Consider the following 23315-nt stretch of genomic DNA (forward strand, 5'->3'; position numbering starts at 1 on the left):
CATGAGCTCTTATGCTGTGACACCAGAAACCCTTTATGTTGCATGTGAGGTTGTTCTTCCTGTCTTAAGGTTTTCTAGGGGCAATTTTAAGATGTAGTAACTTGGGTATTTGTTTTTGTTTTGAAGATAAGAAGTTACAATAATATAATAAATTATTTACTTCACAGCTAATAGGATGCTCAAGGAGCTCCAGATGCCAGTTGTGATTAACTACATTCTTCCCCACACTTTACAGTCTTTGATGCTTTCTAAATAGCCAGATATTATCAATAATAATATTATTGATCTTTTATGGCAGGAGGTTTCCACATTGAATTTTCCACATTGAAATCACATACTGATATTCAATAGATGACACAGTTGATTTGTATGTCTGTACACATTTTTTCAAAGAAGATTTTTAAATTTTTTTTAGATTAAAACTATTTAGAAGCAGAGATGATTTTGAAAAATTATTAGAGCTAAAGTTACCTATATTTACATGTCTTCATGTAGGTATGTAACAGTAGGGCTTCTGTAATACGTAGCAAGTGAATGGAACATCTGCACTAATGAGGGGTAGTGGTGGTTCACAAGAACATTCAGCCTTGGCCTACCACTTTTCTCATTATTGACAACTGTAAAAGTACTTGAATAGAAAAAGACAGCGATAAAACTGAAGTGTCTCTTGAAAATTGCATTCTCTGGTGCTTGACGGTGCAAAAAAGAACCTTTAAAAATTGGATCAGTGATATGATGCATTAGCTTTACCTACATACTGAAAAGGAACTGAAAAGATATTGTAAAGTAATGAAACAGAAAGATCTCAAGCTAAGTTATTCAGAACACTTGCATGCGTTGTGCATGATCACTCAAAAAGAGATCAGTAAATACATAGAGTGAGTATAAACGGAAGGTGATACTACTTGGTTTGATTTTTTTTTTTTTTTTTTTTCCTCAGGTGGAGAACACCTATGATAGTAATTGTTTCCTATGGAAGTAAAAAATCTGTCTCCCTTGCTCTTGTGATTTGCAGTAGTATGCAGTGTTAATGGCTCCTCTTGTTTCAGAATGTGCTGAGGGAGCTGGAGAGGAGGAAAGCTGATTTGAAGAGCATCACAGAAAGCTGCACTGCACTCCAGGCTCTGGTGGAAGGGAGTGAGACTTCTCTGGAGGAGAAGCTGTGTGTCCTTAATGCGGGCTGGAGCAGAGTTCGAACCTGGACTGAGGACTGGTGTGACACCTTGTTGGTATGTTGCAAGTGGGAGAGAGATCCAGGGTGGCCCTCCGTGCATACCCTTGGAGCAATTGCAGTTCTTACTTGTCTCACTTAGCTGTGATGTGAAACTTCCATGGTCCCCCACGGACATAAAAGAATGTAGAATGAGTATCTGGTTACTCTGTAGATGGGAGATATGAGTTGAGGTTATAGACAATGAGGAAGGTGGGAAACTGTTTTGCAAGTGTTAGATGTGCCTATAGGCATTGGTGCCATATGCTTGGTAGTAGTAGGTATTGTTGAGATGAAAATGCAGAATCTGGATGTCAGAGTGGTGAAACTAAGTAAATATTCCGGGCAGACAGTTGGTTTGACCTGCTGGGAATAACCCGTTTAGTTGTAGAGAGTAAAACTAGCTTTAACTTTTTTATTTTTCTTTTGCCTTTTTCCTGGCTTCAGTGCTAGGATTCTTTTTCTGGGTTCTTACTCTCCCTTCACTTTGTGATGTAATTCCTCTTTTCTATAGAATTACTAAGCCTATGGCTAGTAAACACTTTTCACACATCTGTTTTTATTTTTCTTTCCTTTCTTCCTGCCTTTTATGTGCCGTACATTAATTTTTTAATCTTTTGTCCTTACTTATAAATTTAGCTTCTTGTACCTCTTTCCTGCTAATGTTTCATCACGTTCTCTTTTGCTACACGAATAATGCTAGCCTTTTGTGTCCACTTGTCATTTAGCTCTTAATACAATTCTTGCTACCCTAATGCATAGAGGTAACTTTTGAAATTATCCTGAAAGGTGGCCTCTATCATCACATACAGACTCAGCAGGTTGTGGGGCATACAAGCATTCATGAAACTGCTAGTGGGTTTATTCATGAACTTGTAGTAGCTGATTCTGCCAGATTAAAATGGTGGGGAAAAAAGCCACCAGCTTGTAAAGTGTCATTTGTTTCGTAACAGTTTAATTAGAGCCCAGCTTCTTTTTATGTAAGTTTCTATAAGCTCATGAATTTGTTAATGTAACTAGAAAACAAAAGGAACTAGCCCCAGAGGACTGGTTTCTGTGAGACTGCTCTTTATTCAGCCTGAAAGAAACCTCTGTGCTCCCTCCAGCATGAACAGAGTGTTTTTGTGCCCATAGATTTCCTTGAGACCCAGGTGATGGCTGTTTAATGGACAATTGGTAACTCACTAGTGGTGCTCAGCAAAGCACTTGGGACCCTCTGTCAGCCTATTGCTCTTTCAGACAGCCCATAACAGCAAGTGTTTAAAAGTATGCCAATCAGAGTTGAAGCTAACGGCATCTGTTTGGCTGAGTAAATGGAAGACTAAGTGTATTGTACAGTCTAAAGCTGCAAGTTTTGCAAATGGACATGAAATAGTCTACAGCTGGTGCTAGTACCACGCTGATGTTTTCAGATAGATAACGTATTTCTGTTTCACTCAGATAGTTATGACAGTCCACATTCAGAAGCCCCTGAAATGGGCTGAAATAGTGGAAACTTTGGTGTTATACCTAGATGACGAGCTCTCTGCATCCTATCCAGTCCTGCTGCAGGTCTGTTTCATAATGCAGTCATGTCCACATTAATAGTCAGGTCGTTTACCCTTATTTGTAAATGCTCTAAGGATGATCCACAACTAAAAACATTCTGACTTATGCTCATGTCTGGTGAGGAATGTCCTTGTGCTGACTTTTTAGGTTAAATTGTTCTTTCCCTAGGTGAAAATTTAAGTTTCTTGTTGTTGTTATAGAGAGCAATTATAGGGCTGCGTTCTCTTTCCTCCTCTCCTCTAGTTTTGTTACTCTAAGAGATCAAAGCTTAGCAGCCCTTTCTGGGATAAGAATCTCTGCTTAAGCAGGATGGTACTTCTCTGAATCTGACAGTGTTGTTTTGTCACTAAGAATAATGTGTTATTTCTGTCTCTGGCACCTAATGTTATAATTTCTGACTGCATATGAAAGCAGACCTAATTAACTTGTCTACAGTGTGGTGATTTTTCTTAAGAGGAAGAAATATTTTAATGTAATCAGTAACATATCAAAACTAGACTGTTATAACTTGTTGGATTTGGTGTAACCTCTTTTCAATTAAAAAAATAAATGCAACAGCAACTGCGTGTAACACACAGTGTCATATCTACTAGTGATAGCTGAAAAAATGGTGGGTGTTTTGCTCGGCTGAGATGTGGTCTGGCTGTAATGTTGTAGTATGTTGTCTGTCTTTAGTTGGACAAACCACCTCAGCTATGTCCGTTTGCCTTTTTGTGAGTTGGGAACAATATCATCAAAGGATCTAGAAAGAAAATTGAATTCTTGTAGATACTTATTGAAGGTGAAAGGTACAGTCTAATTTCTGGTGTTCCTTTCCAAGGTGTATGCATAACTCTTTATTCCATTGATCTCCTTTTTACTTATAGTGGTGGTTTTGGCAGGGTGTGTTGTTGGGACTTTTTGTGGATATGTCAATTTTTATTTTTATTTTTAGAGTTTCTCGCACTGATGTATTTTTAAAATCTTTTTTCCAGAATCATCAGAGCCAGCTGGAAATATTTGATGAAAATGTTGCCCACATAAGTACCTGGTTGTATCAGGCTGAAGCCTTGCTAGATGAAATTGAGAAAAAGTCAGCAAGCAAAAAGGAGGAAACTGTGAAGGTAGGAAATGCTGCTGTCAAGTAACCACTTCTGGGTTCTAAGTGACATCAAGTCAGGTTTGTTGCCACATTTTATATATATATTTTTTCCTTTCCTAGGGTAATCATTTGCATTTTCTTTCAATTCTTAGCGCTTAACATCTGAATTGGATGATGTTAGCCTTCGAGTGGATAATGTGCGTGATCAGGCTATCATCCTGATGAACGGTAGGGGCGTGTCATGCCGTGAACTGGTTGAACCCAAACTGGCAGAACTGAACCGGAACTTTGAGAAGGTCTCTCAGCACATCAAAAGTGCCAAGGTGAGGATGAGCAAGCCCCAAATCATGCTGGCATGTGTGCGTGTGTGTGTGTCTATGCCAAAATGATGGCAAATAGCTTTAGGGGTTAGATCTTTGTGTTAGAACAGCACTTCACTGCTTTTAATTCTCTTCTAAGTGTAGATATTTATATGCAAAAATTGACAGACTGATTTTAGACCGACTGCTATTTTTTTTTTTTTTTTTTTTAATCTGAGTAGTGGGATAACTTGAGTTGCAAGGGAAAATGTACTAATAACTGTGTTATAAAGATTCAGGAAAATATATATATTGCAGTACATATCTATATGAACTACAAAACAACACCATAAACTAATGTGATTGGAGGTTTTTTGCCTGCTTTCAGACCAAAATGCTGAGATTGAAGTTTGAAGGTAGAAGCTTAGTAATACCTGTCAACGCTGTGTCCAAACTCTCTCAGTGTTAGATCAAAAACTTGCAGGTTTTTTTTTAATGCTGATATCTGATGGTCCTACAAACTGTTATGCCTGTTCATGAAGAATTGGTTCAAATCATTAAACTGTGTGACAGCTCAGACAAAATTTCCAGCTTGAACAAAGTTTTATTTTCCTTTGCAGATGCTTGTTGGACAAGAACGACATCCTGTCACGTCAGAACCCCGCGAGGTCAGAGCAGCTTTTCCAGACCTAGAAAAATTTGAGGGTGACATCCAGAACATGTTAAAAGTTGTGGACAAGCATCTGGAGTTGAGTGGGGAAGATGAAAAGGTTTGTGAGCTAACTCCCTTTCTATTTTGTCCATGTGTTACATTCCTCAAGACTGAGGGGGAACTCTAAGAAAATCTTTATAAGACAGGAGTAGAAAAAAGAAAAGAATTACTAGGTTGTTGGAAACACTGCACAATCCTCCCATAGTTTTTCCATAGCTGCTGCCTCTTGGTTGGTGCACTGAGAGTAACTTCAGTCTGCATTTTCATTATTTTTTTTTTTTATAATTCAGGTGGTAAACTTGGATTATCATTTATCTTCTCTCTTCTACTCAAAGTTGGTTTTTTTTATAAGGAATCCTTCCAGTAAAAATAATAGTCTGCAAACTTTTTTTTCTTCCTTATTTCTTAATGTCTGACTGTCTGAACTTATGTTGATTACTTAATGCTGCTAAGACTCTTACTATGTATTTGGCCTCTATTTTGGGCCTCTATTGTGCTAAATAGATTTTTTTTTTTCCCCTTTAAATTTATACTGGAATGTCATTAATCACTGTTCATAGGACAGGTCAGCGGATGCTTGTGAGATGAGGTACAAGAACGTTGTAGTGTGTCTTATAGGAAGTCCAAATAAAAGCTTGGAACAAAATTGGACTTTTTTTTTGACTTTTTCTAGATTCTTATCTAGTCTCTGCTATTCACCAGTGTAAAATTGTTTTACATTTGTTCCTATCTGGTTGCCTATGGCTCATATCATGATATCCTTGTTGCCTACAAAATTGGGTGAAGTCCTGCCAGGACACTCTAGCTGCCTTCCTTTTAAGCACATGAAATACTATGAGCTGAAAAGCTCAATGTAAGTCTATGGAAAATGGCATGTGTACTACAGAAAGCAATTTTTAAAAGGTCTGTATGGAAGGACCTATTTTTATGGAACATATGCTTCGCTTTGTGTTGTTTTTATATTATGTTTTTCCCTTTCTTGCTTTTCTGCTCTGAGCTTGTTTGTTATTGTCAAGGAACATTTAGAAAAATGGAGCTGAAGTCACAGTACCCTGTTGCTGTGGCTGCCTACTGCTGGCTCATTGACTGAGCTTCAGGCAGGGCATCTCTTTATGAAGTTTATGGATTGACCAGGTTGGATTTTAGGATTCGGTAGTTGTGGTGGAGAATCTCTGCCTGAATTTGGCTCATGTTTGGATAATAAACAGTAGTTTGGTACCATTGCTGTTAATATCTGAGCAGGTAATAAATTCATTTTGGAAACCATAGCTGAGCTTTCTGTAGATAATGTAGAATTGTATCCTTTAGTTGGATCAAGAAAGAGCTCAGGTTGAAGAAGTTTTACAGAGAGGAGGGCAGTTGTTACAGCAGCCTATGGAGGACCATAAGAGAGAGAAGATCCGCATACAGCTGTTGCTTCTGCAGAAAAAGTACAAGAGTTTGCAGGTATGATTATGATAGTAATTATAACTAAAGCTGTTTTATGCATTTTGTCCCTTTGTCATCGCACTTGCAATCTGGTGATGGCTTTTTTAGTGTATAAGATTCTCTGGGAAAGAGCTAAATGTGCGTACACATAGTGTGACTCTCTGAATCTTTGCAATTCCAGAGTATGAATTTTGTCATTCCGAAGTTTTATGGGAGTGGTTTTGATTTTTAAAGTCCTTTTCACAGCTTCTCAGAGGGCCACTCTATATGTATTTACCTAGATGGGTACAGACATTTGGACATTTGCTTTACTTGCTGTGTAAAGAGTGACTACATAGACATGTACACAAATATATTTATTGAGTTCTCAGCTGAAGAGGTTTCTGTGATGAATGAGTCTGCTTCTGAACTCCTCTTACTTCCTATAGGAGAGGGTATTACCAGCAATTGTGGACTCTAGAATGTTGTGGTGCTTTCATACACATGCCATATCAAAAATGTTTCTGTGTAGAACAGTGGGGATCTGTATTCTTATACTGCTCTTAGCTCACCTGTTTGAATCATGGTCAGGTGAGGTGTAGCTCTGAAGGCAGGGTAGGACCCTCAGGCTGCCTTTGATTACATGTCTGTGCAGATAAATAGGGTATAGCTATTAAAAAAAAAAAGCTGCTATTGCATATTTTGTGATTTGCTTCTTCAGATGGATTCCTCAAGTGTTTTTGTTTGTTTTTTTTTTTGAATAAATAAGATCTATTCTGTTCACTACTTCCTTCTTGCACTATATTTTCCTAATGCACTGGACTGCAGGAGTGCAGACCATTTCAACGGAGGCAGGTGGTGGAACTCTCTCCAGTGTTTTCCCAGTATAAGAAAGAGCATGACAGTCTAATGAAGTGGCTGGATGAGGCTGAGTACCGTCTGCCTGGGCTGCAAGGTGCAGAAGATGAACAAAAACTACAGGTAAATGAAACTTTTTTAGGAGCAAATAGTGAAAGCTGTGTATGAGCTGTAGAGATCCATACATTAGGGTTTTACGGCTGTTTGATATGTACTTGGAGACAAGTGTTTTCAAACTGTCAGCATTCATTTTTCAGTAGGAAATTATCTGTGTATACTAGTTTGGGATTTCTCCATAGTCATTATAGGTCCAGAATGTCCCAACCATCGGGCCCAAGTTTTAGAGTGTAATCTGGGCAGTGTGGTTGACTCAGGACACTTTCTCTTGTTAGTGTTGCTCATGGGGATTATGCTTAGCTCTTTCTGATACCCTGGCTCAAACAGGGTATCAAATGGAATCACCAACCTGATTCAGTGTCTGGTTGGTGCAGGTATGAAAAAAGCCTTGTTTGAAGCTCAAACTCAGTGCCTCTGCGTCCTGTGGCCTGGATTTTTTAACTTCTCTGATGCTGCCTTTCATGGCCTTGGGTGCTTAGAGAGTGATAACTACCCTCATGATTGATACTACTGTATACAATGAAGATTAATAAAAATGACGAAGGTTGAAGTATTTCTAATAATGTGTGTGTGCAGTTCTTGACAGTTTTACAACTGATTTAATAGGATGTCAGGGTCTGATAAATTTTACTGCCTAGAAAGCTGTATATCTTTATGTCTTAATTGTTGAGACTGCAGATACTTTCAGTGTTTCTTGTGGGGTTTCTTGTTGGTGTTTTTTGTTTTGGTTTTGGTTTGGTTTCTCTTTGGTGGTATGGTGGTTGGTTGTAAGGCTTTTTGGTGGTGTTTATTATTTTGTTGTTTGGGGGGGTTATTTGGTTTTTTTGTAGTTTTTTTTCCTCCTTCCTTCAAAACACTTTGGCTGCATGATAATTACATTAATATTTTAGGCAGTAACAGTGAGGAACCTTGTGAAGCAGTAAGTAATTTCTTGGACAAGCTTGGGGGCTAGGCAATCTGTCAAGTACTTCTCAGCTTCTGGGTATGAAGCTTCATAATTAAAACTAATCAATCTCTTTGACTGCTCTGTAACTTTTTAACCCCACACCAATTAACTTGGAGGCAGGGGTAAAGTGCTCTAGTTCCCTGTAAGACTCACACCACAAAATCATAATGTGGTGCTCTTCATTAATAGCTGTAGTGCTATGTGGCTTCAGGTGCCTATGACAGCTGTAAAGCTACAGCTTTCCTTGGTCATGCAGTATTAGCTATGAGAGCAAACCTTTTCAATCTGCTTCTTTAAAGAGAGGCTTTTTCAAATATAAGTCTCCCATGCAGAGCTGGGCAGCAAAGATAGACCCAACATATGTTTAGCTGTCCGACATATGACTGCTCTGTTGGGTCTCCAGCAGTTGCTCCTGGTGTATTGTGGAACTTGCACATGAGCTTCTTGGGACCTGACTGATGCCAGGGAATTTGTTTGAATGAAATGGGGATCCATACCCATTTAAAGTAAACCAACATGATTTACTGTTTCTGTTTGACCATCAGCTGCTTTGAATGAATCAACTATTGTATTGAAAAGAGTGCACCTGAATGGTTTCTTTGCTGATGGGAGCAGCAAAGTTGTCCCACACACGGATCTTCCTTGTTGCTATTGGTCTCACTGCATTTTGACTGGTCTTCTCTAACGAAGATCCTTTGCCTCCTATAAATCCTTTTCTTTAGGCATATACTGCAGCTAATCCCTGGCACTGCTGGTTCCATTCCTGGATTACTGCGTTTTTGCTATCTGGGTGCTGAATGCAGAATATCATGTAAATATAGATTGCCATGGCAATTGCAATAAACTATTGGTGGAGGAACGTTACCTTTGCTCAGAATTAGTTAGGCTGTGTAAAAATACCCTTACAGTTCCAGATGTGGTTTATAAGTATGGCTGAGTGAGCTAGAATTTCAGAAGGGACCACAGCAATTTTCATTACTGCTGTGAAGCTTGGAAACTGCTGCTTTTGCTTCATGTGCCTGTACCTCCAGCTTTCTGCTATTTGAGTGGTAAGCTGGCCTGTCTCAAGTGGCCTTATTTTACTTCAATGGCTTGTTCTTTCACCTGGTTTACTAATTGATCTTGAAGACCAAAAATGGGACCATACCATTTCTAAAGGAGAAATAAATGGAGAAATATTTCCAAATACCATTGTTGTGTTAGATGAACACAGTTGCTCCAGAAATTTCTTGGAGCCACCAGACTTGAATTATCCTCAGCATCAAGGGGATCCCTAATGCTAAAATTCTGCAACAGAAACTTCCCCTCCCCAATTTTTATCACCTATGTGCACTCCCGCAGTTTGATGTACTGAAGGTGCAGTGAGCAGAGGAGGAAAAGCCAGTGTTTGAAATGAACAAACAGGAAAGGGGGGGGTGTGGGGTGTGGAATATATCAGCTGCCAAGCTGGGGAGTAGACCTCAGCTATGGTTTTAAGTAATATGTTGTTTATGTTTTTGTAAACAAGTGTGGAGGAGAGGATGGTGCTTGAAGGTCATATATATCTATATATTGATTCGCTGGAAGTAGCTGGATTGTACATATTCCTCATTCTGTATGCTTCTAGGGATTATGGAGTTAAGTGTCTCTGACATATTTGTAACCCTTCTGCATAGCAGGTACTTCTTGAATAAACTTTGTTTTGCCACAAATCCTAAATTAGAAAAGCCTGCAGTGGAAGTTTGAATCTCCTTAAGTTGTCTTCTTCTCTAACCTCGCTTTAGTATTGATTTAAGTTGCTCTATTCTGATTTGGCTCTGAATGAGGGAATGGAAAAATTAAACGTTAAATTGCAGAGGTAATTAGTTGACTACAGTTCCTGAGAGATTTTCCCAGGTTTTAGAAAATTGTTTTGAAGCAATAATAACTTTGCAGATGGCGAGTTTGCTGTTGCAGGCACAGTGCAATTTTTCCTATAAACTGAAACACAGACACCATCTTGAAGGCTTTTAAAGTATAATTCCTGTAATAAAGAAAACATGTTTGCTTGCCTACCGGGAAAGGTTCTGGATTACTTAAATATGAACTGTAGGTTACATTGCCCACAAATATGTTGCTTACTGACTGCATTAATTAACCCAGAAGAAGAAATAAAATTGATACGAGACATTTAGCTTTGGAAAACATTTTTCTAGAAAGCTGGCTGTGCAGTATTTTGAGTGTGAGAGAGAAGTGGCAGGGAATGGTTGAAAGGTGAGAATTTGTAATCAAAAGGGTGATGGCTTCACTTTGCAGACGAAGATTTGGGAAGGGCTTTACCCACACTTAGTACAAGCGTGCTTGATGACTAAAAAGGGCAATGTGGGATAGGCAAATCTGGCTGCAAAAAAGCACAGTGAAAGGTCTCCTTGGGTGGTATTCCAGTGCACCTTGTCACCTGCCGTTTCGTCCCTCGCCTGTCGCTACCGGGCTTTGCAAGTGTGGGTAAACCCTTCGGGCCCACGCAGTGGGTTTTTTAGGTGAGGCGCAGGGTGCGTGTAACTGGCCCTACCCTTTACACCTGAGGTTTATCTGCCAGGGCCTAGCGAGCTTGGACGGTGACAGCAAAGTCCTCAGGTCGTAGGTTTGATTAGAGTATCCTTCTCTTAGATGGATGGCCTTACAGGGCTATACGAGCTCCATCTGCCCGGGTTTGAAGTTAGAGTTGTCCTTCTCCTAGGATGGTTGCTTGAAGGCTAGTGAGCCCATCCTGCCCATGGACACACTTTGTCTGACCCTTCAGTTGAGACCTGTCTGGCAGGGGAGACCCTACCGGAGGCATATGCCACCACCAGCATAGCTCCCAGCCTCACAAGGGCCCGTAAGGTCTTTCCCCATGACAAGGGGGTGTCCGTGAAAGAGAATCAAAAGGATATTTATTTGCAAAGATAACTAATGTGTGGTGATCTGAGATTAGACTGGATAAACACTTTTGGTTAACATGTTTATGTAGTTAAACATGCAAGGTAAATTATTTAATTTTATGTCAATTTCTCAGGCAATGTTTTCCAAAATCCATTTGGAAGTAAGTCAGAGCATCTCCTTGAGTTGAATTTTTGGTAGATTTTGTGTAAAAGAGGAAAGGGGAAGAAAATCTGAAACCGAATTCTGAATTGCAGGTTAAACTGGATGCTAAGTATAGGAGGAAACAAATTTTTATTTGATCACTGAATTACAATTATTTTTAGGAGCTCTTGTCAAGCGGCCTTGTTTATAGAATGTACACTTGTAACTGAGTAGTCCTCTTTTTCTCCCAGTCCTTCATTTTTCCTAGTATTTAAAGAGAGATCAAATTTAATCAATGTTTTCTGTCACCACTGAAACTAAAGTAGAAAAGGGCAATTGAGTCATCCAGTCAGATCTCCTCCTAAATAACCTTTGATTAGCTTTTTATTTGTGAGTACTTAAGAAAAGAGTTGGCTTGCCTCGTGTTTCTTTGATTGCCAAATCCCCCAACAAATGAAACCCTAGAAACCAGGTGCTGTGAGATTGAGGTGTTTGATTTGTGTGAGATAGTTTTGTCAAACTTCTGCTACTCCGTTTTCTTAGTAATTATGCTTCATTTTAGAAGCTGCCAGTCTGTAATGCAAGGTAGAGAACACCTGAACAATTAAAACTTGGCTGTAATAAAGCACTAATGTGTTTGTAACACATATGTTCACCTTTAAGAAAGAGGGTTGTAAAAGGAGGAAACATTATCTCAGTGATTGGAGGCAGCTGGAAGAGATTAGTGGTGGGGTGTGCTCTGCAGGAACATAACCAGGAATTCACTGATTTGCAGAAGAGCAGCAATGTGGCCAGGGATGTTGCTATTGGGGAACCAGAATGTTTTTGTGTATGTCAGCATTGGCAAGAAGTGGAGAACAAGTTTGCTGCATGCCAACAGATGCTGTTTTCAGTCTTGTGCAAGTTTTTTCTAATAAGAGATAAAGCAGTGTGTGTGAAGTCAAAAGATAATAAAATGCAGTGACCTATTTGTTTGGGTGAAATCTACACTCTGGACTGTTACCTGTGTGAGAATGAGACTTGTGAGATGATGGAGAGTTGGAGGAAACACCTTGTGAAGATGTGGGCTGCTGTGCTGTAGCAGGCACCCTGGTGTTTGTTCAAACCCTGGCTTGTTCGACGTTTCTGGGGAAAAGATACTTTGAGTTGCACAAGCTTTGTCTGATTCTTTTGGAGCTGGGACCTCTCCTTCCGCAGGAAATTTTACCACTGTCTAAGGCCTGGGTTTTGCTCCAAATTTCAGTGATGGAAGCTAACAAAATATATGCAGAGCCTCAAGAAAATGTGTTCGAGAAGCAACAGGGACCAAGATGCTGGATTTGTAGCTAAAGCATATGGAATAGTTTATGGTTTTTACTGTGGTCTGTGCATGCTGTACTGTTACTGAATCAAAAGCAAGGCTGAGTATTTTATGATGCTAGTCTGTAATACTTGTTTTCAGTAAACTAACACTTATGTGCCTGTACATCATATTGCTTTGGTACGCAGTAGTGACTGAAAGCATGCTATGTCTGGTGGTAAAGGTCTTGTGGAAGTACAACTGTGTCCCCAGTTTCAATGCAGGGCTGACTATCTACTTTAAAAAACCCAAAGCATAAACCCCCAAAACCAAACAAAAAGGAAATAAAATTCTTGAGAGCATTCAGTGCATGAGAAAAAATCCTGAATGCTTAAAAAGTGAACATACCTTCAGTACTGCAGTCTTTTTCCTTCTGCATATGCATATGCTGCATATGATAGATTCCAGTTAATTTGAGTGACATATTTGAAATGATCAGAAACACGTGGAGGAGGAGGATACAGACAGGTGTTTTGCAAACAACTTGGTTAGTGGGGCTTGATATTTTACTGATTGTCAGCTGTGCTAGTAATTTCCATGTGTGCACCCATCCCAGACTAATTGCAAAGTAAAATTCACTGGCTGAAATAGCTGTGAGCATAAATTTATACTCTTAAGTGTATTCTCAGCTGTTAGCAACTCACACAGTTGAGTGCCTCTGTTACTGTCTTGCTTGACACAAATTCATTGAGTACAGGATGGTGGCTTAGAAGTTGCTTGGATTTTTCAGTATTTGCAGGTAGGTTTATTATTCCATTGCTGATTTTAAAGAACTGGGCTGTTTTCAGAGGCGGTAACAGAATTCTGTTGGACAAGAAAACTTTACAGCAGAAAGTTATTTTCAGTCTTTGGGCTATCCGCTTCACCTGCCTCTGCTACCTTTGCCAGGCATGGCAGAGTATAGCTTCTTGCAGCTGGCTTCCTAATGCTTCAGATCCAGGCCGTCATTTATGATCCAAGAAAAAGCTCAATTAAATTACTGTTCTTGCTTTCTTATCTGCTAACACGGCACTTGGCTACATAGCTTGGACTTACAGCCAGAGCAGGTAACAGTTGCCAAGTTCTTGAGGAGTTTGTGTCTGTTATTGCTGCAAAAAGCATATTGTGGTACTGGTGGAACACTAATTTGTTTAAAAACTGATTGGGAAATGTGGTTGGAGGTAGTTACTGAAAAGAATGAAGAGAGGGGGAAAAGTGTGTTTCAGTAAATTGGTAAATTCTGGGAGTCCTTGATGATAAAGGAAGTAGACAGTAGGTTGTAATTACAACTAGATACAGGCTTGATTAAGAAGTGTAATTTCTGGAAACAGCAAGGATCAAGGTGAGAGAAACAGCAGTGCCCTTACCACTCCCCAGAGTCTTAATAAAGAATAATACAGAATCATTGTGAAGCATGGTATCTACTGCTTTCTAACTTTTTAAAATAAATATAGAAACAGTTCTCTGCAGACTTGCAGCTTTCTGAATTTATGTAATTTGCTAGAAATGCCTGTTTTGTCTTTAAATGTAAAAAGTGCTTACTCTGAATGTAGTCTACTGATTTAGGATTTTTTCACAAAACTGCTTGTTCTTAGAAATGTAAAATGAACTTTTGTGTTTTTAGGTAATTCCTCTCCAGCAGAGATCAAAAGGCCCCTTTGCTACAGGGGTTAGGAGCTTGCCTTTTTCGGCTGAATACTTGGTTGAAATCAACAAAGTCTTGCTGGCCATGGCTGATAGTGAACTACTGCTGAATGCACCAGAGCTAAATACTGGCATCTATGAGGACTTTTCAACTCAGGAAGATGCACTGAAGGTACTCCATTCCTTATGCATTATGTTCAGAGGGGGAGAAGGCAGTAGTAGAAGAAAGACCACCTTAGTGACTGTGTTAGCTGTATTTGTGGTTTTGCTCAGTATATGCTGGATCAATACACACTGGAAATTAAATAACAAAGAGTTTTGTGGCTAATTTTTCCTTTTATGCGGAATCTGGATACAAAGCAGAATGGTGTAGGAGCTGGGGGGGTGGGGTGGGAAGGGTTGGGAGAGGAGGTTTTAACTTCTTTTGTTGGAGAAAATGTGGTTTTCATCATGCAGTCTACATGTAGATGAATGTAGAGAAACATTTAAGCTAATCTCCTTATGTTCCTGCTTGGTCTCCTTAATATAGCTGCTGTTCTCTGTGTCATATGAAAACAGTTGCTCACATGGGAAGAGTGAGAAAAGGAGGTTCTTGACTTTTGTATGAGGCCACAGGATAATGGTACCAGTTGTCATTACCAAAGCATAAATTTGTGCTCAGTTTTTAGCTCCCACTTCTCATTGTCACCCAGTGGATTTATCTGTGTGATTAATGATGAGGAAGTAGTTAAGGATTTGCCCTTTTTCAAAAAGGAATGAAGGAATTGTGTTTGAAAATACTGAATCCTGCTATCAAAAGTGAGTTAAGTATGTAGAAGCCTATGTTGTGATTAATTTTGATCACACAAAAGAGCATGATACGGAGATTCCTACAGAAAACACCCACTGGAATTGGGAATTGCGCATGGTATGGTGCAGTTTATATGTATCAGCATGGGTTAGGAAACAAAGTGGAGTCCAGACCTGCGGCAGTCCAGCTTTGCCTCTGAGCAGAAGCTACATAAGCAGTTTCTGCAGCTGATATACAGGTCCTTTAAAAGCTTTTAAGAATTTCAGTCCACTTTTCCAACCTGCTTTTCTTTATGCTGAGTATATGCTTTTTCATTCTTTCATTTCTTTTTTTTTTATTTGGTGCTAGTTTCTAGTCTGATCTTGAAATTTTTGTATGTTCTAAGCGTGTTTTCAGAAGAAGCCAATGGCAGAGCATTGTATTTTTAGAAGTGTTACTGTTTTAAATTCAAAATGATAAGTAAATTCCACTGTTTACATGGACTCTGTCCTCCAAATACCAAGGCACTCTTACAACAGCATCTGGTTGAAAGGTGTTTTCACATCATAGTTCAATGATGTTTGAGGTAGATTGATTTAACTTTGTCATTTAAATCTAAAACTTTCATGTAGCTAATGCTTTTGCAGTTCCGTGCATGTGGGAGATTATATGAAGTGTAATAATAGTCGGGTTTTGTCTCATTTTTTTACATGAGTAAAAAATATGTACAGTGTCTTCATGACCCAGGGGAAGATTTGTTTGATAATGAAGACACTGCAGTTTTGAGAAGTATGGTCTGCTCCTTTGCCTCAGGAACAGATTTGGTATATAAAATACTTCATACTCATCATAAAAGACCTGAGAAGGACGTATTCTTAAAGGTGTGATGGACTATTCAGTTCAGTTGCCAAAACTGATTTAATCTGTAAACTGCTGGTGGTCATGATCTTATTGTAGATGCTGATTTTTGGAACCGTATTTTGGAAGTATTACTTTAAGTTTTTTGTCTCCTGCTGGTATTGACTCTCCTGATGGCTTGTGATTACTGTGCTTGCAGAACGTAAAAGATATTTTGGATAAGCTTGGGGATCAAATTGCAGTCATACATGAGAAGCAGCCTGATGTTATATTAGAAGCATCTGGACCTGAGGCGATACAAATAGGAGATGCGCTAACCCAGCTGAATGCAGAATGGGACAGAATTAATAGAATGTATAATGATCGTAAGTGGTAAGTCAAAGATGCTTGGTTCCTGTGACCATGTGGTAAATATTTTATTACTTGAATATATTTTTACATTTTAAATTTTTACACTTTACAGCTATTTACATTTTACAAATATAATCTAATGATGAAGATAGAACTTGAGAGTAATCAGCTTTAATATGTTAGTGTGACACAATAATTGACAGAATTAGTGAATGTTGAAACGGTTAACGTGCAAATTGTAGTTTGAGTATTTTTGTGCTTTATAAAATAGAATATTTTGTTGATAAGACATAAAATTTATTTTGTAAAGGTATTGCAAAGCAAAGTTCTAGATGAAAAACGTTAAGACATCTTTTACCAAAGAATTAAAGAATGCTTTTGAAGGAAGGAAAGAATTTAAAAGGATGGGGAATTTTAAAGTACAGCATGTATGATAGTTGCCTATAATCTTTGTTGTAAGTAATTGAAGATGAGCGATGACCAGATTAGAACACTGTGGTTGAGAGAACAAGACAATATTGAAGTCAATGCTTAAGAAAAGTTTATTTCCTATTTCCTTTCCACAAATATCAAACAGCTGTAATTTCATTTGTGCCAGAAAGGGGAGAGGGGAAAAGTTAAACTAGGCTTTGATTTCTCCCCACCCCTTACAGAAGATATTCTAAACTGAAAATGCCTTCTTATTTGAAACAACTTTAAATGTTTAAAACGAAACTCAATACCACTTAGTCAGAGTTGGAACAAAGCGTGACAGAAAGGCATTTTAAGTTGGAATTCTAAAAATATGAAAGTGTGTGTTCAGAAAGCTACCACTAACCTGAAGGTACTGCTGCTATGCAAAAAAAAAACCAAAACTTTTAATGACTGAAAATGATTTTATGAAACTTAAAATTAAATTCAAAGGCTCATACTGTAGTTAATTCACTTCTATAGTATTTGCTTTTTAATAGTGATACAAGGTAATAGTTAATGAATAAATTCTGTAGAGCATGAAGTAATGTCTAGCCATGTGCACTTGCTTTGTAGCACTGGAAGTCTGATGTCAAACATCAGTAGTGTATTTTGAAGAGACCGTTTTTAGGGAGAGTGTGTATTACACAAGCTGATGTTTTCAACTCAGAGCACTAGTGTACGTATAGGAATATAAAAGTCAGTTGGTGGTAGTGTGTAAGCAGAGACTTCTAGAAATTTTGGGCCGCTGTATCAGTGTCGCATCAAGGTTTAAATTCAGCAGGCAGTGTTGTTTCACTTTCTGTTTTATTTTTTTAAATTTGAAAACCAACAGTGGTGCCAGGTAGGTAGCACTTCCTGTGCTCTTGCTGGCTGCCTGTGGTCACCTTCTGTTTTGGACACAGTTGCTGCAGAATCTGATGCCCATCTGTATTTATACGCCTGCAGCTATTTTGTATGATGCATGCTAAGCTTTAAATATGCCTTTTTTCCCTCCTGTAACTTAATTGAAAAGCTTTAACTAATATTCTCCTTTTGTAAGTATGAGTTTAATTTCATTTACAACTTAAATTTGATTTCATTAAGTAGCCAGGGTTAACCAGAAGCTTCCCATTGGAAAAGAGAAGTGTATCAAAGAGTAAGTTCAATGTTTATGATTAGTTGGCAAAATGCAAGAGATTACCTCTTCAGTTGGTTCACTGAATATAAATTAATTTTCAACTTCATAAAGCCTGTAAAGCAGTGCATCATAATGAGAATAATATTGGGTGTGATTTTCCTACAAAAGGGAATATTAGACTAGCAATTTCAGCTAAATAGTATGTAGCTTCCTAAATATATAAAGTGCTGCAATTTTAACTTTAATAGAAGGCTGTACTTTGATTAATGAAGACACCATTAGTATCAATATTTTGACATTAGTATTTTTATACCCTTTCTGTTACTAAGAAGAATTTTTAACCAAGTTTTTTCTTGCTCTTCCTGGTGTTGCAGTAAGTATAAACAAGAAGGCTAGAAGACTCTATCTTCTTAATCTTTGGCTGTTTTTTCTGTTTCTGGAGTGGGCAGAGATTTTGACAGAATTAGGAAAAACGTCTTAAGTCTGTGGCATAAAAAGGATTTAGTTTTCAGAGGTAGTAATGATTTTGTGATTGGGTGCCAGCTAAATAGCTAAACCTTTAGTAAAAGCTCTGATGTAGCTAAGCGCATATTGAATTAAAATCTATTTAGCTAAACTTTTAATTGTTCAACTAAATGCAGTTTACTTCAGTTTAACTTGATCATATGTGTAAAGTGAAATGCATGGGTGTGTATGTGTATGTATGGGCTTAATACTCTGTTGAGATGTTTGTAACAATGCTGCTCCTGCCATGGCCTTTGCCCCAGTGCTGAATGTTAAATGACACAGTGTCAGAATAGCATAAAGTAGCTTGTTTTCTCTTCATTGATTGCTAACTATGTGCTAGCATTATAAAGCAAATAGGGCTGGTTTGTTTGGTAACATAGTAGAACTCTCATTTTAGTTAAAAGCAGCCTTCTGACTAAAAATTCAGGGTGTTCCATGCTAGAAGTTGTTGCCCTTCATGTTAAACTACACATTAATTTGGGGTCATAAAGATGATCATAATAATGAAATGCCTGGTAAATTATTGTGTGATTAAATTGTGTAAGACCTACTTATGTGGGCCCACTGGTAATACAGTCAGTTCAATATAATCAAAATCACCTTCACTTATTACATTCCAGGCACCAGTACCCCATGGTTTATGAATAATAATTAAAAAAAACCCCATAGCAGTTAATTGTATTTCATGTTCCACACTGATATCTGAGCCATTTTATGGTAAAGCAAAAAAAAAAAAAAGGGTTCTACAGGGCAATTTGGTTCAGCTAATCAATCTTTTTATTTTAAGTGACAGAAACAAAAGTTTGCTTAGGACTGCCATTTTTTCCTTCAGCTGGAAGTTAAAGGCAATCTGTGCTGTGGGCTGCCATTATGTCAGGAAGCCTTCGATACTGGCAGTTAGTTAACCAGCCTCTCTGCTTCACGAGGCAGGCTTCTACTCACCAGAGTAGGAGTTGTAGCCTTTTCACCAAAATGGTTTGGGTAATCTTTGAATACTTTGTTTTAAACAGTCGTTTTGATAGAGCAACAGAGGCATGGAGGCAGTTTCACTGTGATCTCAATGACCTCTCCCACTGGATAACAGAAGCTGAAGTGTTACTAGCTGATGCCCGAGGTCCGGATGGCAGCCTAGAGCTGCAGAGAGCTGGGCTGCACCAACAGGTATGTGTGATTTGTTCAGAAAATGAGTAAGCTGGAAAAAGTCTGGATTTTTGTCTAAAATTCTAGTTTTCTATATAGGTTTGAAATGAGGCTGTGCATTTGCACTTTGAAAAGTGGTAGCTCTTGAAATTTCTTTTTGAATTTCTGTTTAAAATGGTTCTTGGGGAAGAGCTCAACTCCTGCTTATGGGGTTTTATGATGATTCTTAGTATGGATGGTTTTGAGATAATTTGATATTTCAAACGTTGGCATAATTTTGGATGTTTCATAAGTTTTGTGTCAGCTTTAAAAATATATTAAACAGTTAAATATATTATTTTGCTTATTTTCTACTCATAATTTAAAAATTGGAAACCAGCAATGGTCAATTATAACTTAGCAAGTTATTTGCTTAAACTGACTTTGCAAGATCCTGACTTGCTTAAGCAATTTGGAAAGAGAAGATTACTAAAAGCAGAATTTTCTGTTTAGCTAGACTACTTTACTTCCTTCTAAATAATAATGAGAAAACATTACTTTAAGGATCATATTTTTTTTCCCTTTGAGAAATAAATGGCTATCCAAGAGTTAGGCGTGTGCTGCAAAAGAAATGTAATGTTCTATCTAACATAAGGTTTGTATCTTCTTGTTGCTTGGAGGTCTGGGGTTTTTTTAGGCCATTTCCCTTATTGCTGATCTAGTTGCAAAGAAGTTTTTACTAACAATATAAGGTTTTTGTAGTGGTTGTGGATATTTGAAGGTTTTATTCTGACATCTTCTGACTTGCTTCTAGTTTTGTGGATTTTCTGTGATGTGTGGGACTGTGGCAGCATAGCCATAGTTATCCTAGCAGAAATACTGGTAAGGTGTAGATAGTCAGGGGCATAGGTTATGAGAAGAACTTTAAAAAGAGTCATACCATCCATTTGCACTACCAGAAAGTGTTGTGCTTTAAGGGGAAAGGAATCAAACATGAGTGTGGATTCTAGCACTGATGATTTGAATGAATTCTTATGATCCCAAGTAGCATCCAGCAGCCTATTCTGTGTCATTATCTTTCTGTGGCACATTAGAAAATTGAACTAGATTCAACAACAGAATCTTAATAACTTAAATCAACAGCATCCAATTTTAAGTAAGATGTCTTTAAGTGCCTGTTTTAGTAAAATAATACGCACCCAGGATTCATCCTGCGTATTATGAGCCACAGATCAAAGTCACTTTAGGTCAGGAAAAAAAATTCTATGTGGCTTTTATGTTTCTGATAGGAACTTGAAGACGGAGTCAGCAGCCATCAGACCAGTGTTTCAGCATTGAACAGAACTGGGGAAGGGATCATACAGAAACTGTCTGCTACAGATGGGACCTTCCTACAGGAGAAGCTGGCAGGACTGAATAGACGCTGGAAAGCAATCACCATGGAGGTCATGGATAGACAACAGAGGTAAGAAATTAATTGGAAATTTGGATGTCTGACCAGATCCAATGAGGAGAATCTCATTTAGAAGACTGTGGGAGACAGAGTGCATTTATTGTGTGCCATCATTAATCTGAATTGAGAGCTATGTTTTGAACTGTCTTCTAGACCTGATTTCTCATAAATGCACCTGCAGCTGACTGCTTAGTGAGACTGTTTTTAATGCAACCCACCAAATGACAACCACAAAACTTGTTTTCCTACAATTTTTCTTTGTTTTTAAAATCATTTTATTGCTAAACCAGATTTTTAAAGGAAGAAATGCTCAGCTTTCTCTGGCTGAAGCTGAACTGTAAGTATATTACCTTGATGTCTGTTTTTGCATTGTCAGAGGTACACAAATTGAAACACTTGTGCTGTTCTTGGATTTCCACAATACTAAAAATTAAGACCTTTGTGTCTGTGTTTGCAATGATTTAATCCATCTGATTTTCTAAACAACATGAAAATACATTTTGATGTAGCCTTAAATTTAGTTCAGAAGATCAAAGAACAAGGTTCTCTGAGATAAACTTTCAATATATCCAATTTTTAGCATATCTGGGAGTATAAGATCCCCCTCTCTGTTCTTACCACTAAAAAATATAATAAGGATAAATCTCTGGAACTAATAGGGGCTTTTGGAGACTTATTTATATAATTATACATTTTTAACATCTCCTGATACATTTAGAAGTGCAATAAGATTTTTCTTAATTGCTTAGTTTGAGAAGTTCCATTAAAGATTTGTGTGGTTTTATGGAATTTTTTCCTTTGAGGGTTTGGGGGTGTTTCTAATACTTTCACTAACAGTGGTCTTATAGTGGTGCTCTGGGTTAAACCATGAAAAGTGGCTTACAGTGATTAGGCCTGAAGGTGGCGTCATTACTCTCACATTTAATGTTTTCTGCAGTCTTTTAAAAGTCTATTTTGTGATTTTTTTTTTTTTTTTTTTTTGGACCTTAAATTTGTCTATTTTTAAGGTTGTAGTATTAATTTGCAAGTGTGTTGCATTTTAATGATGACTATAGAATCCTTTTGTCTACCAAAATGAATTCTTTAAAAGGCTCCAATCACTGAAAACACAACTGCTGCATCAGAAGTAATGTAGGACTGGTGTGCTGTATTCACTGCAGAAACACATGTGGGCTTTTTGCTCTCCTTTTTAAGGCTAAAAGGAGAGAATCAGCAGCTGACAGAGTACAGAAAGAAGCTTGATGAGCTGCGTTGCTGGTTGGAAAATGTAGAAAATGTGCTGGACACAAGATCTATGTTCGACCATGAAGAAAACTTGCAAGAATTACAGGCAAGACTGATTAGTGTGTGTATGTGTATACACGTGTATGTGTATACACATGTATGTCTTGTGCAAAGCATCAGAATGTGGTTATTGGGAGGGGAATTTTCACATCATAAATTGCCAAAAAAATATAAATATTATGGTTGTAGAAGACAGTTTTGTGAGAGAACTCACACAGGCAAGTGGCATTTCAAAATGAAGTTGGGTTGAGTTGATAAGTATGTTATCTAGGCAGAAGCTGGTAGCTATTAATCAGAAAGTGAAAAATACATGTACTACTAATAAAATTTAGTAAGATGAATCGCACTGAAGATTATGTCCCCAGGTCAACTTTATAGTTGTCAAGACTTTAGCCAAAAGCTGATGTGCTTACTTAGCATTTTAAGCTTCATTGTCCCATTTACTGGGCTACTTTAATCCTTTGTTACATGTCTAAGATTTTGTTTAACCTGCTTTATAAACATAGGGGGTATGGTCATTTCAGGGGAGTTGGGTGCATATATACATGTGTATTTTCCCATTTAATTTTGTGTCTAGCTTTGACAACAAAATATCTTTGGCTTGTAGAATGTGTGAAAGACAATGTTTCTGGAATCCTAAAAAAAATGGAAGGAATAATCAATCCATTTTTTTTGTAAATTGAGTAAGTAAATTAAAACCAAAGAACCAAAAAACAAGCAAAAAAAACCCAAACCAACAAATCAGCTGGAAAGGCTTGAACATCCAACAGCTCTGGAATCTTCCAACTTCAACAGCTTTATAGAGTTGTTGAAGTTGTGTGTACCTAAACAAATTGGTGTCAGTTGAGCATTTACTGCCTGTGATAAAAGTTTAATTTTTCTTGTCATATGCCTTAATATAGATGTCTGAAGTGAAAGGTAAAACTGGAGTAAAGGGGGGAGAAGCAGAATTTGCTAGAGAAACACTGGCAGGGAATTAGGTACCCTTTTGGCCCTGCAAAAGCATGAACATCTGTGCAATTTTGGCTATGTACATTAAGGAAAAGTAAGTTTGAAATAGAACAGGTACTGAGTGAGATTGCTGGGATGTTCAGAAGGGTGAAGAATTCATCTGCAAAGAAACTCAGCTTACTTTTTTTCTAGTCGAAGAACAGTGAGAAGGGGTATGATGATGTGAATAAGAAAGTGTAGGGAAGGTGTGCTATTATTAAAGGGTGGTGTTAGGGAAGTAGGAATACAG

At 37.9% G+C, this 23315-nt stretch overlaps 1 protein-coding gene across 4 annotated transcripts in view; it reads left to right on the forward strand.

Moving 5' to 3' along the window:
* Window positions 1-23315, forward strand: part of UTRN (utrophin) — a 368969-nt gene that overhangs the window by 122778 nt on the left and 222876 nt on the right. For all 4 annotated transcript variants that reach the window (XM_062641830.1, XM_062641829.1, XM_062641831.1 and 1 more), the window contains exons 34-44: window positions 1050-1229; window positions 3733-3861; window positions 3992-4162; window positions 4759-4908; window positions 6159-6296; window positions 7086-7238; window positions 14145-14336; window positions 15991-16163; window positions 19230-19380; window positions 20628-20803; window positions 21986-22121. In XM_062641830.1, the coding sequence (XP_062497814.1) occupies window positions 1050-1229; window positions 3733-3861; window positions 3992-4162; window positions 4759-4908; window positions 6159-6296; window positions 7086-7238; window positions 14145-14336; window positions 15991-16163; window positions 19230-19380; window positions 20628-20803; window positions 21986-22121 (1749 nt within the window). The remainder of the gene's footprint in view (window positions 1-1049; window positions 1230-3732; window positions 3862-3991; window positions 4163-4758; window positions 4909-6158; window positions 6297-7085; window positions 7239-14144; window positions 14337-15990; window positions 16164-19229; window positions 19381-20627; window positions 20804-21985; window positions 22122-23315) is intronic.

Source organism: Pezoporus occidentalis, unplaced genomic scaffold (assembly GCF_034315485.1).
Source record: "Pezoporus occidentalis ecotype Australia unplaced genomic scaffold, CSIRO_AGI_Poc_V1 ctg7, whole genome shotgun sequence".
NCBI classification, from domain to species: domain Eukaryota; kingdom Metazoa; phylum Chordata; class Aves; order Psittaciformes; family Psittacidae; genus Pezoporus; species Pezoporus occidentalis.